The following is a 17,231-nucleotide window of genomic DNA, read 5'->3' on the forward strand; positions in this document are numbered from 1 at the left end:
CAGTGCGGAGAATGTGCGTTTTTAAGCACTGAAATAAGACTGAATGAATTATCCTGACAAGGGCCACAGGGGTTCCATGTGCACCTGTATTAAAGTTACTAACACTCTGTAGCTGGCCAGCATGGTCTGACTTTCATCTTTAAAAGGCAAAGAGGAGAGCCAGGCCCTGATTTACCCTGATTACTGTGTTGATTATGTATGATTATTATTTGTGTTGTGGAAGCCTCCAGAGGCTCAGGTCCAGTTCAGGGCCCCTTGTGCTGGGTCTGTTGCAAACACAGAAGGAGAAACAGCCCCTGCCCCAAGAAGCTTAGAAATTAGGGTTACCATACGTCCTCTTTTTCCCGGACATGTCCGGCTTTTCGGCAGTCAAACCCCCGTCCGGGGGGAATTGCCAAAAAGCCGAACATGTCCGGGAAAATGGCGGCTCTGCTCCTCCCCGACTCTTCGGCTCTCTTTCAGAGCCGGGCTGCCCGAGCACTACCTGCTTCGGGCAGCCCCCGTGGCTCCAGACCCTGCACCGCTGGAGCCCGGGAGGGGAAGTGCCCGGCTGGGGGCGCAGGGTCTGGAGGCACGGGGGCTGCCCAAAGCCGGTAGCTCTCGGGCAGCCCGGCTCTGAAACAGAGCCGAAGAGTCGGGGAGGAGCAGAGCCGCCATTTTCCCGGACATGTTCGGCTTTTNCGGCAGCTGGAGGCTCTGTGTAACTGATACTGGGTCAGTTACTCAGAGACACGGCAGCTGGAGGCTCTGCTCCTCTTCGGCTCTGTTTAAGAGCCGGGCTGCCCGAGCGCTACCGGCTTCGGGCAGCCCCTGTGCCTCCGGACCCTGCACCGCCGGAGCCCGGGAGGGGTAGTGCCCGGCTGGGGGTGCAGGGTCCGGAGGCAGAGGAGCTGCTCGAAGCCCAAGTGCTACCAGCTTCACGGTTTGCTGGGCAGCCTCCAGACCCTGCACCCCCGGCTGGGCGCTTCCCCTCCCGGGCTCCAGCTGCGCTGGGGAAGCACCGGCCGGGGGCGCAGGGTCTGTGGGCTTCCCTGTCAAACCCTGAAGCCGGTAGCACTGGTGCAGCCCTTTCCCCGTGGCTGGGAGTGGGAGGGAGGAGGGGCGGAGTTAGGGCAGGAAGGGGCAGAGTTGGGGCGGGGCTAGGGGTGGGGAAATGGGCGGGGCCAGGGCCCGTGGAGGGTCCTCTTTTTTTATTTATGAGATATGGTAACCCTATTAGAAATCAAATTCAGAGAAGACACAGCTACTCTGTGCAACAAGAGTTGCGGAAGAGGTGGAGGTAGAACAGCACTCAGAATGGGTGGTTACACAGGCTGCTGGGTGGATATGAGACAGCGGAAATGCACAGCCCTGCCCTGGCAGTTAGAAGTACATCCTGAGCTTTTAAGATCAGGACACATGTTTGGGAAACAAGGCTGGGGCTAGAGAGAACTGGCCAGTGAGTAGCAGCTGCACCAGACAGACAGCTGGGAACACTGGGCTTTCCCTCACCTTGTGTAACTCTGCTTTACTTGCATATAAACAGGATAATCATACTGGGCAAATCATAACTTTCCCATTGACACCTGACAGGACATACTTTGTACAACATTTGTTGCAATTGTACAACAGTGGTAGCAAGAATGATAAAACTGGTCATTATTGACTCATACAGCATCACACCATGTTCTCGCCCCACTATGGGGCGAGAACTGTTAGCCACTTAAGCAAGGAGCATTACCCAGTCTCGAGCAGGGCAAATAGCTGTGATATTAGAGCCATTGGAGGATAGGAAAAGCAGATAAAATGTTGCTTTACTGCAGGGACCCTGCTCCTTATACAAAGACAAGAGGAAAGAGTCCTTAAAAGTGAAGTAGACTGTTTCCTCCAACGTAGCCAGCCTGCGTCCTTGGCTTTGAACCTTAATTTCTGTTTGACTCAAGCATCTTCCAAAAATGCATCCAGGGCTAGATTTACAAAGGACCTTAGGAAAATACTGAATTCTGTGCTAATGCCTTTCTCAAACCCCAGCTCATCAGCTGTCTAACCCTGTAGGAGCCTAAGATTTCACCAATAGCCTTCACAAAGCAACCTGAGTATTGACGCTGCCCCACAGCTAACGAGCTGCTCAGAGACTTCACTCAGGCCTCAATTCTGGATGGGTTCTGCAATGTGGTGTTCTCCCGCCCATCTCCCCAGCAAGCCTGATCCCTTAGGCATACTCAGATCATGCGTCCTGGGTTGGGCCTTGCAGTTCAGGAATGTGTGTACATACAAGTGTGTCTGTGTGCATGTCCTCTTGTGTGTACGTGTTTGTGTATGTGCACCTTTGTGTGTCTGCACTCACATGCATCTCTCTGTGTGTGGGCATGTGGGTATGTGTGTATTTATGTGCACATGTATCTATGTATTTGCACCCCCAGAATATCCCATAGATCAGTGGCTTAGTGCCCTCACTTGGCATGCGGATGATTCAAATCCCTAATCCCCTAAAAGTTTATTTGTACAAAGTGGAAGAGCTCCAAATGGAGATACTGTGTGCCCCATGTGAAATTCTCATTTGCCTGCTGCTCAGGGCGCTCACGTGGGATGTGGGAGATGTGTGTTTACTTCCCTACTCCAAGTATGGTAGAGCAGAGATTTTGGATCTGGGTCTCCCACGTCTCTCTCGGGTCTCCCACAAGAAAGCGCTGACATGTTCTAGGCATCTCACTCTAGGAGAGGCCTCACAGATGACAGTCCCATGTAGAAATAGTCTCCTCTCATCAGCCGGACTCCTGGAGACACACATCAGTTGGAGTTAGGTTCTTAAGGACCTTAGTGAACCATGAGAAAAAAAAAACACTGGACAATGATTGCCCATGGACATCTCCTTGCTGAGATCCATTAGTTAGCCAGTTCTCATTCCATCTAATGAGGGCTTAAACTGCAGCAAGGGAGGTCTAGGTTGGACATTAGGAAAAAGTTCCTAACAGACAGGGTGGTTAAACACTGGAATAAATTCCCTAAGGAGATTGTGGAATCTCCATCTCTGGAGATATTTAAGAGTAGGTTGGATAAATGTCTATCAGAGATGGTCTAGACAGTATTTGGTCCTGCCATGAGGGCGGGGCACTGGACTCGATGACCTCTCAAGGTCCCTTCCAGCCCTAGAATCTATGAATCTATAATGACACAGTCTAGTGCTAGCTTGTTAATCTGAATGTCATGTTGAACTAGCTCAAACAACTTGCAATGGTCTAAATGTGAACAAATTAGAGAGAGTCACGCGGAGGGCAATGAAAATGATTAGGGGGCTGGGGCACACGACTTACGAGGAGAGGCTGAGGGAACTGGGGTTATTTAGTCTGCAGAAGAGAAGAGTGAGGACGGATTTGATAGCAGCATTCAACTATCTGAAGGGGGGTTCCAAAGAGGATGGAGTTAAAGGTGGAGGATCTGTGTAAACGACAGGAAGGGAATGGGCAGTACTAGCACACAACCACACAGCACCACAGCCAGGCTAATCTTGGCCACCACATGTTTATATAAGAGCTTAATAGATTTATTTACTTTTTTTTTTCTTTTATATAGGAATTAGAAACACTGCTCCTGTCAGCTAATTGCCAAGTTATCTGCCAAGACACAAGAGTTTGCAAGTACATAAGTACCATCGGGATCACAGTAAAGTTGCCTCCCCACACCCAAAAATCTGAACTGAAGTCCCTGCAGCAAGGTATGGTGAGGTAGAGACTATTCAGCAACAGATGGGTGAGGGGAGAGAAGAGTGAGCACCCCACGGGAATAGATGGGGCACTGGGCGGGTCCTCAAAGTCCAAGTAACAGCAATTAGAACTGTGGCCACCCTATGAGTTAATGAATTGTACGCAGACCAATTTCCCAGTTTGTTAGTCCGACACAGCATAGTGTGGTCAGGAAAGGATTTCATATCACTTGTACTGTCCAGTCAATGATTCAGGGAAGGGAGCCAGGCAACATGTGACCAGTCACCACTGTATGGAGCTCAGTCTGAGAGCCAGAGCACCAGGAGAAAACTTTAGGTCCTTTTATGAGGAAAGAGACGGAGCAGCCTGTCCCGGATCTGTCTGGTTCTCACTCCATAGATGATGGGGTTTAGCATGGGGGGCACCAGGAGGTATATGTTGGCCATGAGAACATGGAAATGGAGGGCCACATTGTGGCCAAACCGCTGCGTGAGGAAGGAGAATAGACCTGGGATGTAAAAGGCTAAGATGACACAGAGGTGGGAGCCGCAGGTCCCAAAAGTCTTAAGCCGGGTGTCCTTTGTGGGGAGGCTGAAGATGGCCCTGAGGATCTGGGTATAGGACACAGCAATAAAAACCATATCCAGACCAGTCACAAAGAATACCACAAAGAGGCCGTAGTAACTACTGACGCGGGTATCGTTGCAGGCCAGCTTCACCACAGCTATGTGCTCACAATATGTGTGGGGAATGATGTTGGTTCTGCAATATGGCCACTGCCTCGCCAGGAAGGGAGTGGGCAGTACGAGCACACAACCACGCAGCACCACGGTCAGGCTGATCTTGGCCACCACAGGGTTTGTCAGGATGGTGGAATGTCTCAGGGGATGGCAGATGGCCACGTAGCGATCAAAAGACATGGCCACAAAAATCCGAGACTCCATTGTTAAGAAGCAGTGAATGAAGTACATCTGGGTGAGGCAGGCATTGAAATCGATTTCCCTGGAATTGAACCAGAAGATGCTCAGCGTTTTGGGCAGGGTGGATGTAGACAGGACCAGGTCAGAGACAGCCAGCATGCAGAGGAAATAGTACATGGGCTCATGGAGGCTAGGTTCTATCTTCACAATGAACAGGATGGTGAAGTTCCCCAAGATGGCTATGGCATACATGGTGCAGAAGGCGATGGAGATCCAGACATGGGCTATCTCTAGGCCAGGAATGCCCATCAGGATGAAGTTGGAGGGGTTGGTGAAGTCGGTTGTGTTGGAATCTGACATGGAGTAGGGGAGAAGGTGTCCAACTCTGAGGCAGAACCGTGTCTCCTGCATATACCATACATTCCCCTGACTTCCTGTATGTGCCCAAGCTCTAGGGTGATGGTCGTAGTACCTATTCCTGCATGGAGAGACAATGTTAATATGAGACGCTACATATTGAAAGGTCTGAAAATTAATAAGGGGCATAAAAAACATCGAGGAAAAATAAAGAGAAATCCTAGAAAAGGTTTAAGCCAATTCCTAGTGGGTGAAAAGAAGCTCGTTAAAGTTGCAGAAAAGGCAGATTTATTCACAATATAGTTTTGTTCTGCCTTTGGAAAGAAGTGTTATGATGTACAAATATCACATGAGGTGATGAAATACTTTCCAGTCTATTAGCAGTCAAGGAAGCTGTTAAAGAGCATGTATAATGGAACCTTAGAGAAACGAACATCAGAGTTACAAACTGACCAAACAACCACACTTCTTGTTCGGAAGCAGAAGCACACAAAATATGGGCAGCAGCAGAGCCCAAAAATATAAAAAAGGTAGATACACGACAGTTCTGTGTTAACTCTAAACTATAAAAGAAGATGGGAAAGTTAAAAAAAAAAGATTTGACAGGATTAGGAAAGAATGGAAAAGCTGGTATGGGATTAATTAACAAAAAAGTTTAGGAATATCATTAATGTCAGTCAACAACAGGGTTTATGGAAAACCAGTCTTCTGAAATAAACCCAGTTTCATCTTTTAATGAGAGTACCTTTGGCTGATCAAGGAAACTTCACAGATGCAGTAGACTTTGATTTCTCTGAGGCATTCAATTTGGTAAGGGAAAACATTCAGATAAAAACAAACACTCTACAATACCAGTGAAGCACACCTACAATGGATTAAAAACTGGCAGATCTCAGACAGCAGCTGCCAATGGGCCATTGTTACCAAATGGGGCTGTTTCTAGTGGGGTTTTGCGGGATCAGCTCTAAGGCCCAATGCTATCGAATATTTTGACCACTGATCTGGAAGCAAACAGATTATTACTGCAGATAAAATTTGCATACGACCCAAAGACTGGCAGAAGAGTTACAATAAGGCAGCAAGGGCAGGCAAACCGATTGATCTGGAGCCTTTTAATACAGCCAAAAGAAAAGTTATCTCGGAACAGGGAATGCAGGCCCAACCCCCAGTCTACGGGACTGTATCATGGAGCAGAGGGGCCCTGAAAAGGATTTTGGGGTCATTGTGGACGACCAACATTTCGTGAGCTCCCAGTGCGATGCTGTGGTGAAAGGGGCGATGTGCAGTAGCGTAGCTGGGGGGGTGCAGGGGACGCAGTCGCTTCCCCTCAGCACATTTTCCAAAAGCGGCACCTAAGTTAGGGGTTACCATGGCGCCAGTGGGCGGGGCCCACGCTCTGCTCTGAGCTTGGCCTGCCGGGCCGGCACAGAGAGGGCAGTGGCAAAAGTGAAGGTTACTGGGCATGCTCAGTTTGGGTGGGCATGCTCACTACACCCAAAGTAGGGAATGGGGAGCAGGAGCTGTTTGTGTCCTTACACTGGTGCTGGGCTCCTGCAGGCAAGGGGGGGACAGCACTGCCGGAGGAGCCATGGGATGGCCACGGGGGCTGCGTAGCCGGAGGAGCCATGGGGGGGGGGCTCAGCGGTGGCACAGCACTGCCAGAGGAGCCATGTGGGGGGCACAACTGGAGGAGCGAGGGGGGCGCAGCGTGGCAGCCCACAGTGCAGCCGGAGCAGCCATGGGGCGGGGGGGCGGTGCAGCCGGAGTAGCTAGGGGGGGGGGACCGCGCGGCAGACCAGCGCGAAGCGGCTGGAGGAGGAGCCAAGGGGGGGCGCCTTTTTAATGTTTGCTCCCCTTGCTGTTGGAACCTGGCTACGCCACTGGTGATGTGATCCTTGGATACATAAACAGGAGAGTGGAGAGTTGGAGCAGGGGAAGGATTTTACCTCTGCACATGGGATTGATGCAAAACAACTGCATCCAATTCTGGGGTCCACATTTTAAAAAGGATGTTGAAAAATTGGGAGAGAGTGCAAAAAAGAGCCACAAAAATGCTTTGAAGCTGGAGAAAATGCCTGGCAGTAAGAGACTTAAAGAGTTACACCTACTTCTGTTATCAAAAAGATAATATAGTGATACGTTCATGAGGAGAAAGTGTGGGTTATAATAGGCTCTTTAATCTAGCAGAGAAAGGCAAGACCCAATGTCTGGAAGCTGAAACCAGACTAAGTCCAAGGGCAAATGGTTAGCACTGAGAGTTGTAATAAGAGAATGAACAGAATAAACACTCATGCGTCTGACGAAGTGGACATTCATCCACGAAAGCTTATGCTCCAATACCTCTGTTAGTCTATAAGGTGCCACAGGACTCTTTGTCACTTTTTACCGATCCAGACTAACACGACTACCCCTCTGATACTTGAGAATAAACACTGAGGGTGATTAATCATTGAAAGAAACTGAGAAGGGAAGTGGTGGGTTCCTGAGCTCTACATATCAGGCTAAAGAATCAATGCTTTTCTAGAATATCTGCTTGAGGGCTTGTCCACACTTAAAAGTCTACAACTACCATAGGGCTTCAGTGTAGACACTATTTACAAGGACAGCAGGGGTTCTCCCGGTTGCGCAGGTAATCCACCTCCCAGAAAGGTGGTAGCTAGGTCGATAGAAGAATTTTATGTTGATCTCATGCTCTCTACATCGGGGTTAGGTTGCTATAGGTACATCTTTCATGGCTGTGGATTTTTTTCTTATTGCAAAAAAACCCACAGAAATTCAGTTTTGGGTTTCATTAACAGGAGCATAACATGCAAAATCATAGGAGGTGATAGTATTCTTCTACTCGGAACTGGTCTGGCCTCAGCTGCAGTTTTGTGTCTAGTTCCAGGTACCAGTGGAAAGAAAGGATGTCGAAAAACTGGACAAGATCCAAAGGTGACAGACAAAGCTTATCCAAGGTATGGAATACCAACCATATGAAAAAAAGGCTGAAGGAACTGGGTGTGTTTAGTTTGGAAAGAGGAGATTAGAGGGAGACATGGTAGCAGTCTTGAAACACTTGAAAGGGTGCCATAAAAGAGATGGAGAAATGTTCTCTATTACCACATAGCACAAGACAAGAGGCAATGGGTTCAAACTACAGCACAGCAGAGTTAGAGGAAATCTCAGGAAACTTCCTAAGAGGCAGAACAGGAGGGCAATGGAAGAGACGTCTTGGGAGGACATGAAAGCTCCTTTGCTAGAGGTTTTCCAAAGGAGGCTGGACAGTCATCTGTCCTGGATGCAACAAATCCTGCTTCTCGGCAGGCAGTTAGTCTACATGACCCTTGTGGTGCCTTCTCACCCTGTGTCTCTGTGATTCTATGATGTAAAATCTTACTGTAGACGAGGGCTCAGTGAAAAACAAGTTATGGAGCCCAATACAGGGGTAAAACTAGGTGAAATTTACTGGCCTGTGTTAAACAGGAGGTCAGACTGGACATCAAATGGGCCGTTCTGGACTTGAACGCTATGAATCGGTGGATAAAGAAACTAGATGAAGCATTTACATTTACACTGTCTCATAACACACGCAAAGGGAACATTCAATTACATTGATAGTCGGAATCTATAACACTGATAACAGAAAATGGTTTACATAATATGTATTTTGCCTGTAGGACTCCTTGCCACAGACATTATTGGAGCAAAGAACTTTAGCTGAATGGGATTCACAAATGGATTAGCCACTGAAAGTGGTGCTGGTGGCACCACCTTTAGTTAAGGGGACTGACACTTTGCATTAGAAGACCTCATTTTGCGTTGCATATGAGTTTACCAAACTCTAAGCATTTGGACTGAAATTTGCCGCACTGTGCATCAGCTTATGGCTGATTTTTTTTAAAGTTTCAGGCATAATATTTCAATGACTTCTTGAATGAAGCTAGGAGAGAGGATGTCTTGCCCATGCTGAAGAATTCTTATAATTGCCGCAGTGAGGAACCCTGGCTCCTCCACGTTCTCTAGCAGATAAAAGTCAGATAACATTCCCCCTGTTAACAGCAAAAGGAACAGAAGTACTTGTGGCACCTTAGAGACTAACAAATTTGTTTCAGTACAAGCTTTTGTGGGCTACATCCCACTTCTTCAGATGCATAGAATAGAAAATATATTGAGAAGATATATATATTCACATACAGAGAGCATGAACAGGTGGGAGTTGTCTTACCTGTTAACAGCCAGAGGCCTGGGTTTGTTGAGCAGGTGAGCTCCTCAGCAAGAGATGGGTACCTGTGAATTCTAAGAGGGAAGTGTCTTCCCTGGGAATCCCCCTCAGGTAGCCGTGTCCCACACCTCTGTCACCCCCAGCAGATTCCATGCCGAGAGCTGACACAGGGGCATGCACTGTTTATAATATAGCTCTGTGCAATCCCATGGGGTTTCACTCAGCCTCTAGTGGAGAATCAACATTTGGATGTAAACAGGCTGGAGATAAGACTGTCTGCACTTCTGTGCTATTTATCCAGCTTTAGCGGTAAACAGTAATTAAGGAAACTTCCCAAAGGGAGATGAAAACTCTGTCCTCAGAGACGAATTGGCTGTTCTGTCTATTTGTGTATATTTAAACTATATAGTTAATTAGGAAGAAAACAGGGGTAATGCCTAGATCTCCATAGGACCTGCTACCCTATGGAAATCTAGGAGGGATGGGTAGATATTAGACACACAAATCTGGAGAATCATGAGTGAGGGGAGACACAAGTACTTTCTCCAGGCACACTGTGTTACCTGGGGTTCTTTTAACCTGAAGCTCTTGGTAACTTTTACTCTGTGTGAGGAGGTGTCAGGAAATAAATCAGGGGAGACATGGCCATCCAACGGATAGATGGCTGGCACAAACAGGACAACATAAGAGTGCTTTCACTTAAAGCTAAACTTTACTTACTGTCAAGCACTTACACACGTCCGCAACAAGTTAGTAAAACACTCCCAACCCTCGATAATTACTGACGCTGAGTGTGGCTCTTGAATGACACAGCAGCAGGCTCTGGTGGCCAAATCTTCCATTTGCCGGTGGGGACCATAAGATGTATCCAGCGGGAGAGTCCAAAAAGAGACCAGAAGAGTCCTTAATTGAGTCCAACTATCTCAAGCTTTTCCCCTTATTTATACATTAGTCATAGAATGACATGTCCCTTAAAGAAACCTTGATAAGTAAGCAGTTTCAATGATCAAGCAAGAGGTTCCTTCTGATTATTGATTAACCAGGTGTGGGTTTTTCCCTGAGACCCCAATAGACATTCCCGGGGCATATCCTGCTCTTCTAAAATGCACGTATCAGCAACTTCAACACAATTCTTATCAGGAAGGACACGGGGTCAAGCTGCCCTTTCTGTGGCACCCCAAAACTCCCCCCCCCGCCTTGGTCATGCTGAGATTGCTGCATGGCCAATTTACAGCTTGCTGACTAGGCCGCCTTTAACAATAAGCCATAGTGGTTTCAAGCACTTTACTGGTTTGCCAAAGTCTCCCCTTACAACTGGACGGTTTCTAATGCATCAGAGATCTGTAATTCTCATGAGCAACTCTCACCATGTTGTGCAGCACCTTTAATTGAAAGCTTTTGAAAACACCTAGCAAAGGAAAGTGACTATTAACATATCCCCATTATACAGATAAGTAAACTGAGGCACAGGACAACATGAATTGACATGGATTGAGTGTCAGAATGAGAGACAAAACCCAGGAGACCTGACTGCCCTGCCTTAACCACGGTCTCTCCATCCTGCCAAGAGGGAAATGGAGTCCCGCTCTGGCAGGGATGGTTCATTGGATGGGATGCAGAGGAAAGGCTGAAAGAGGGAGCCTTATCCTTTGCCATCCTTTAAGATGAATCTGAGGTTTTCAGAACTATCTGCTGTCTGTGAGCTCCCCGCTCCTGTGGGCTGTGAACTCCAGGACTCCACTTCCGTTTCCACTCAGAAACCTGGCATCACATCACAGTCACTGGGGTCACTTTGGGGGGAACAGACTCAGGAAAAGTAACACCAACAGAATGCTCCTGTGGATAGAGTGTAGTCGGGGGCCTGACCTGGGAAGAAAGGCCTGACCCTCCCCCCACAGCTGCCCCGGAACAAGGGGGGCCCTGTAGGCTGGATAGAGTCTGGAGTAGTGTTTGCATTGGATTTGTTCTCTCCCTCTTGCTTCATTTCCTCCCAGTGTCTCCTAGGTGGAACTGAAATCTAATGTTCCAGGCTGAGTCAGACTTTCCAGCACTGCCGCAGCTGGAAGGCACTTGTGTTCCCACAGCTGAACTCTCTGCCTGCACATCTGACTCATCGGGGATATTTCTCCAGTGAGTTTTTCTCACCTGGGTTTTTAAGCACTGAGATGAGACTGAATCAATTCTCCTGTCCAAGCCGAAAGGGGGTCGCCATGTGCACCTGTATTAAAGTTATTAACACTCTGTAGCTGGCCAGCATGGTTTGACTTTCATCTGTAGCTAAAGGCAAAGAGGAGGGGTCAGGCCCTGAATTACCTGGATAATTGTGTTGATTATGTATGATAATTATTTGTATTTTGGAAACTTCAAGAGACCCGCTCCAGTTCAGGGCCCCTTGTGCTGGGCCCTTCACAAATACAGAAAGAGAAACACCCCTGTCCAAAGAAGCTTTTAAATCAAATTCAGACAAGACACAGTGACTGTGTGCAACAAACCACAAAGTGGTTGGACGGGAGAGGTGGAGGAGGAACAGCACTCAGAATGGGTGGTTACACAGGCTGCTGGGTGGGGGTGAGACAGCTGAAACGCACAGCCCTGCCCTGGCTGTTAGAAGTGTGTCCTGGGCCTTTAAGAGGAGGGCACATGTTTGGGAACAGGGCTGGGACTACAGAGAACTGGCCGTTGAGTAGCAGCTGCAGCAGACAGACAGCTGAGAGCACATGGCTCTCCCTTATCTTGTGTAACTCTGCTTTAGTTACACAAAACCACTAACCCAGGAACCTATCCTTGTAACAAACCCCGATGCCAACTCTGTCCACATATCTATTCAAGTGACATCATCATAGGACCTAATCACATCAGCCATACCATCAGGGGCTCGTTCACCTGCACATCCACCAATGTGATCTATGCCATCATGTGCCAGCAATGCCCCTCTGCCATGTACATTGGCCAAACCGGACAGTCTCTACGCAAAAGAATTAATGGACACAAATCTGACATCAGGAATCAAAATACTCAAAAACCAGTGGGAGAACACGTTAACCTGTCTGGTCATTCAGTGACAGACCTGCGGGTGGCTATATTACAACAGAAAAACTTCAAAAACAGACTCCAACGAGAGACTGCTGAGCTAGAATTGATATGAATAAAGCATCTTCCAAAAATGCATCCAGGGTGTCATAACTATAAAGGGAAGGGTAACAACCCTCCTGGGTACAGTACTATAAAGTCCCTCCTGGCCAGAGACTCCAAAATCCTTTTACCTGTAAAGAGTTAAGAAGCTCAGGTAACGTGGCTGACACCTGACCCAAAGGACCAATAAGGGGACAAGATACTTCCAAATCTTGGTGAGGGGAAGGCTTTAGTGTGTGCTTTTTGTTTTGGGGGTTGTTCACTCTTGGGATTGAGAGGGACCAGACATCAATCCAGGTTCTCCAAATCTTTCTGAACAAGTCTCTCATATTTCCAACTTGTAAGTAAACAGCCAGGCAAGGGGTGTTAGTTTTTATCTTTGTTTTCTCAACTTGTAAATGTACCTTTTTGCTAGAGTGAATTTCAGTTGTGTACACAGTATCTCTGGCTGGAGTCATCCCGTTTTGAACAAATAAATTTTTAGTGCAACATTTTGGGTCTGGGCAGGTTGAAAGGAACATAAGAAATTCAGTGCTGAATGATGCTTGCTACTCAATGACACCAATAGCAAATTAACCGACTCCCTGTTATTCTTTGTGGACTCCTACTGCTAAGGAGAGAGAAGGGGCCCAGGCTGAGTTGGGAGTGGAGCAGTGCCGACCAGGAGATCAGCCCAGGGAGGAGAGCTGTGTAATCAGGACGGCCAAAGAAAAATTGGCGTTTCAGCCAGGAAGAGATGTGTATGGTAACAAGAAGGGTTTCTACAGGTATGTTAGCAACAGGAAGGTGGTCAGGGAAAGTGTGGGACCATTACTGAATGGGGGAGGCAACCTAGTGACAGATGATGTGGAAAAAGGTGAAGTACTCAATGTTTTTTTTCCTTCAGTCTTCACAGACAAGGTCTTCTCCCAGACTTCTACCCTTGGCAACACAAAAGGGAAATCATGCCTGACTAACCTGATTGTCTTCTATGCTGAGATAACTGGAGCTGCGGATATGGGGAAAGTGGTCCTTATGTGTCCTTAAGTAACTTGCCACAAAATGTCAAACATGTTTCTATAAGCACTGACCCCCCCACCTCATAAGGAAATTCCCATTTTTCATGTACGGAACATATATATATATACATACATGCTTCTGTATTTTTCACTCCATGCATCCAATGAAGTGGGCTGTAGCCCACGAAAGCTTATGCCCAAATAAATGTGTTAGTCTCTAAGGTGCCACAAGGATTCCTTGTTGTTGTTGCTCATACAGACTAACACGGCTACCCTTGTGAAACCTGTCTTTACATGTTTCAATGCCTCACAAGGGCAGCCATTGCCCATATTTTTTCTGAGTGTGTTTCTTCTATGGCCCATTGTGAGAGCTAAGTGTCCTTGAAGGGCCATCAACACATCGCTGTCTGTCCTTAATGTAAATGCTACCCGAGGGGTGTTATCCAAAAATACAACACATGCATAAGATACAAGACCCTGGCAAATATTAATAACTTCAGATAGAAAAATGATAAATGTAAGGAAACAGGATAATCATATTTAGCAAATCATAACTTTGACACCATTGACACCTGATAGGACATATTTTTTCTAACATTTGTTGCAATGGTATAACATTGGTAGCAACAATGATAAAACAGGTCATTATTGAATCATACAGCATCACACCATGTTCTCGTCCCACAATGGTGCGAGAGCTGTTAGCCACCTAAGGAAGGGGCATTACCCAGGCTCTAGCAGGGCAAGTAGCTGGGACAATAGAGCCATTGGAGGATGGGAAGAGCAGAAAAAAAAACTATTTTACTGAAGGAACGCTTCTCCTTATACCAAGACAGGAGGAAAGACATTTTGAAAAGTGAGAAGTGGACGTCCAGGAAGTAGACTGTTTCCTCCAACGTAGCCAGCTAGTCCCCTTGAAGAAGGAGAAACCAGGGAACAACAGACCAGTCAGCCTCACCTGGAAAAATCATGGGGCAGGTCCTCAAGGAATCTATTTTGAAGTACTTGGAGGAGAGGAATTTAATCAGGATCAATCGACATGGATTAACAAAAGGCAAGTCATGCTTGACCAACCTGACTGTCTTCTATGATGAGATAACAGGCGCAATGGATATGGGGAAAATGGTTCTGACTTGCCACAAGATGTCAAACATGTTTATATAAGGGCTTAGTAGATTTATTATTAATTTAATTTTCTTTCTTCTATACATTTCTTCTATATAGGAATTAGAAACACTGCTTCTGTCAGCTAATTGCCAAGTTATCTGCCAAGGCACAAGAGTTTTCAAGTGCCTAAGTACCATTGGAATCAAAGTAAAATCCCCCACGACTCCCCGCTGCACGAAAATCTGAATTGAAGCCCTGCTGCAAGGTATGGTAAGGTGGAGACAATCCAGCAACTGATGGAGGGAAGGGAGATGAGTGAGCGACCCACTGGAAGATATGGGGCACTGAGTGGGGCCTCAAAGTCCACTTAACAGAAATTAGAACTGTGGACAACCTATGAGTTAATGAATTGTACACAGACCAATTTCCAAGTTTGTCAGCCTGACACAGAATAGTGTGGTCACGAAAGGATTTAATGTCACTTTTACTGTACAAACAGAGATTCAGGGAAGGGAGCCAGGCACCATGTCACCAGGCAGCAATGTATGGAGCTCAGTCTGAGAGCCAGAGCACCAGGAGAAAACTTTAGGTCCCTTTATGAGTAAAGAGCCAGAGCAGCCTGTCCCGGATCTGTTTGGTCCTCACCCCATAGATGATGGGGTTTAGCATGGGGGGCACCAGGAGGTACACATTGGCCATGAGAACTTGGAATTGCAGGGCCACATTGTGGCCAAACCGCTGCGTGAGGAAGGAGAAGAGAGCTGGGACATAAAAGGCTAAGATCACACAGAGGTGGGAGCCGCAGGTCCCAAAAGTCTTAAGCCGAGTGTCCTTTGTGGGGAGGCTGAAGATGGCTCTGAGGATCTGGGTGTAGGACACAGCGATAAAAAGCACATCCAGACCAGTCACAAAGAATACCACAGAGAGGCCGTAGTAACTACTAACACGGATGTCAGCGCAGGCCAACTTCACCACAGCCATGTACTCACAGTGCGTGTGAGGAATGATGTTGGTTCTGCAATATGGCCACCGCCTCACCAGGAAGGGAGTGGGCAGTACGAGCACACAACCACGCAGCACCACAGCCAGGCCAATCTTGGCCACCATGGGATTTGTCAGGATAGTTGAATGCCTCAGGGGATCACAGATGGCCACGTAGCGATCCAAAGCCATGGCCACGAAGATCCCAGACTCCATTGCTAAAAAGCAGTGAATGAAGTACATCTGGGTGAGGCAGGCACTGAAATCTATCTCCGTGGAATTGAACCAGAAGATGCTCAGTGTTTTTGGCAGGATGGACGTAGACAGGACCAGGTCGGAGACAGCCAGCATGCAGAGGAAATAGTACATGGGCCCATGAAGGCTCAGCTCCATCTTCACGACGAACAGGATGGTGAAGTTCCCCAAGATGGCTATGATGTACATGGTGCAGAAGGGGATGGAGATCCAGACATGGGCTGCCTCCAGGCCAGGAACACCCAGAAGGATGAGGGTGGAGGGGTTGGTGAAGTCAGTTGTGTTGGAATCTGACATGGAGTAGGGGAGAAGGTGTCCAACTCTGAGGCATGTACCATACGTTCCCCTGACTTCCTGTATGTGCCCAGGATCTCGGGTGATGGTCGCAGTAAAAATTCCTGGATGGAGAGACAATGTTAATATGAGACACTACATTCACTACTGGTGGTATTCTCATGGGTGAAGCCGATTTGTCACTCTTCACACACTGATAAATGGTGTTTTCATAATTCAGGAAAATGAATTATGAACAACTGACTCTACTAATGCCTATTCCATATAGTATGGTGCTCCATGCAACAAAAATTCTTACACGTTGTGGTGTGGGAAAAATTAATAGGCATCAGCAGGAAATGCAATGAAACTCAGGCTAGAGGGTATATGCTGTAGGGATTTTTCCATTCACCCAGTTTCTCAAAATCTGAGGGTGAAATAAATCCAAAATTACCTAGGGAGGTGGTGGAATCTCCTTCCTTAAAGGGTTTTAAGATCAGTCTTGGCAGTGCCCTGGCTGGAATGATTTAGCTGGGATTAGGTCCTGCTTTGAGCAGAGGGTTGGACTAGATGACCTCCTGAGGTCCCTTCCAACCCTGATATTCTATGATTCGATGAACTGCTACACACCACGGGGGAGGGGGAAGCGGAAACACAGTGCATCATTGCTAGCAGTTCCATGGAAACACCTGTTCATTCACAGCAGTGACTAAAACAAAGATAATGTTCAGATGTCAAAGGAATACGGTGGAGAATAGCCTGCTCTGGACACACGCTCCGTTTTGGTCACCCAAGCACTATAAGGAACATAGCAAATAAAAAGGGGGTTTCCAAGACAGGTTATGAGAATGGGGGAGGTTGCCATATGTGGACAGAATGAAAAGTCTGAGACTATTTAATTTAGAGAAGAGACAAAGAAGGGAGCATATGATAGATGAGAGAAAAATAAAGAATGGAACTGATCACCTTCCAATGGACAAACAGAGAACAGTTCCCAACCAGTAATATCTATTGACACTTAGTACTCCAAAGGGGCTAATTCCCCAAAGCTGCGGCAATTTATCAGCAAAACTGATTGGGAGGAAAAAATATAGACAGGGAAATGAGAATAAGTTCTTTAAGAAGAGTTCATTAGATAGCAAGAAATCCTCGATTCCAGAATCAAAGTGCCCAACTTTGGCTAGAAAGCCAGTTAAGTGGCAAAATGAGGCAGCAATAATGGTGGGGAAAGCAATACAGAACTAATGGGATAAAGGGAAAATAGATGGCAAGCAATACATATTGGAAGTTATGAAAATTGATAAGGGACATAAAAATATCA

The 17,231-nt window shown here is 47.0% G+C and overlaps 2 protein-coding genes across 2 annotated transcripts; both read right to left on the bottom strand.

The window, feature by feature from the left end:
- Positions 1 to 4,015: 4,015 nt before the first annotated feature.
- On the bottom strand, positions 4,016 to 4,969 carry LOC117872812 (olfactory receptor 52R1-like). Its single transcript, XM_034761601.1, has one exon. The coding sequence runs from the start codon at positions 4,961 to 4,963 to the stop codon at positions 4,016 to 4,018; it is 948 nt and encodes a 315-aa protein (XP_034617492.1). The 5' UTR covers positions 4,964 to 4,969.
- Positions 4,970 to 14,986: 10,017 nt separating this feature from the next.
- Positions 14,987 to 15,934, bottom strand: LOC117872816 (olfactory receptor 52E4-like). Its single transcript, XM_034761614.1, has one exon. It carries the CDS (start codon positions 15,932 to 15,934, stop codon positions 14,987 to 14,989), a length of 948 nt encoding a protein of 315 aa, XP_034617505.1.
- Positions 15,935 to 17,231: the final 1,297 nt, after the last annotated feature.

Source organism: Trachemys scripta, chromosome 1 (genome assembly GCF_013100865.1).
Source record: "Trachemys scripta elegans isolate TJP31775 chromosome 1, CAS_Tse_1.0, whole genome shotgun sequence".
Classification (NCBI taxonomy): domain Eukaryota; kingdom Metazoa; phylum Chordata; order Testudines; family Emydidae; genus Trachemys; species Trachemys scripta.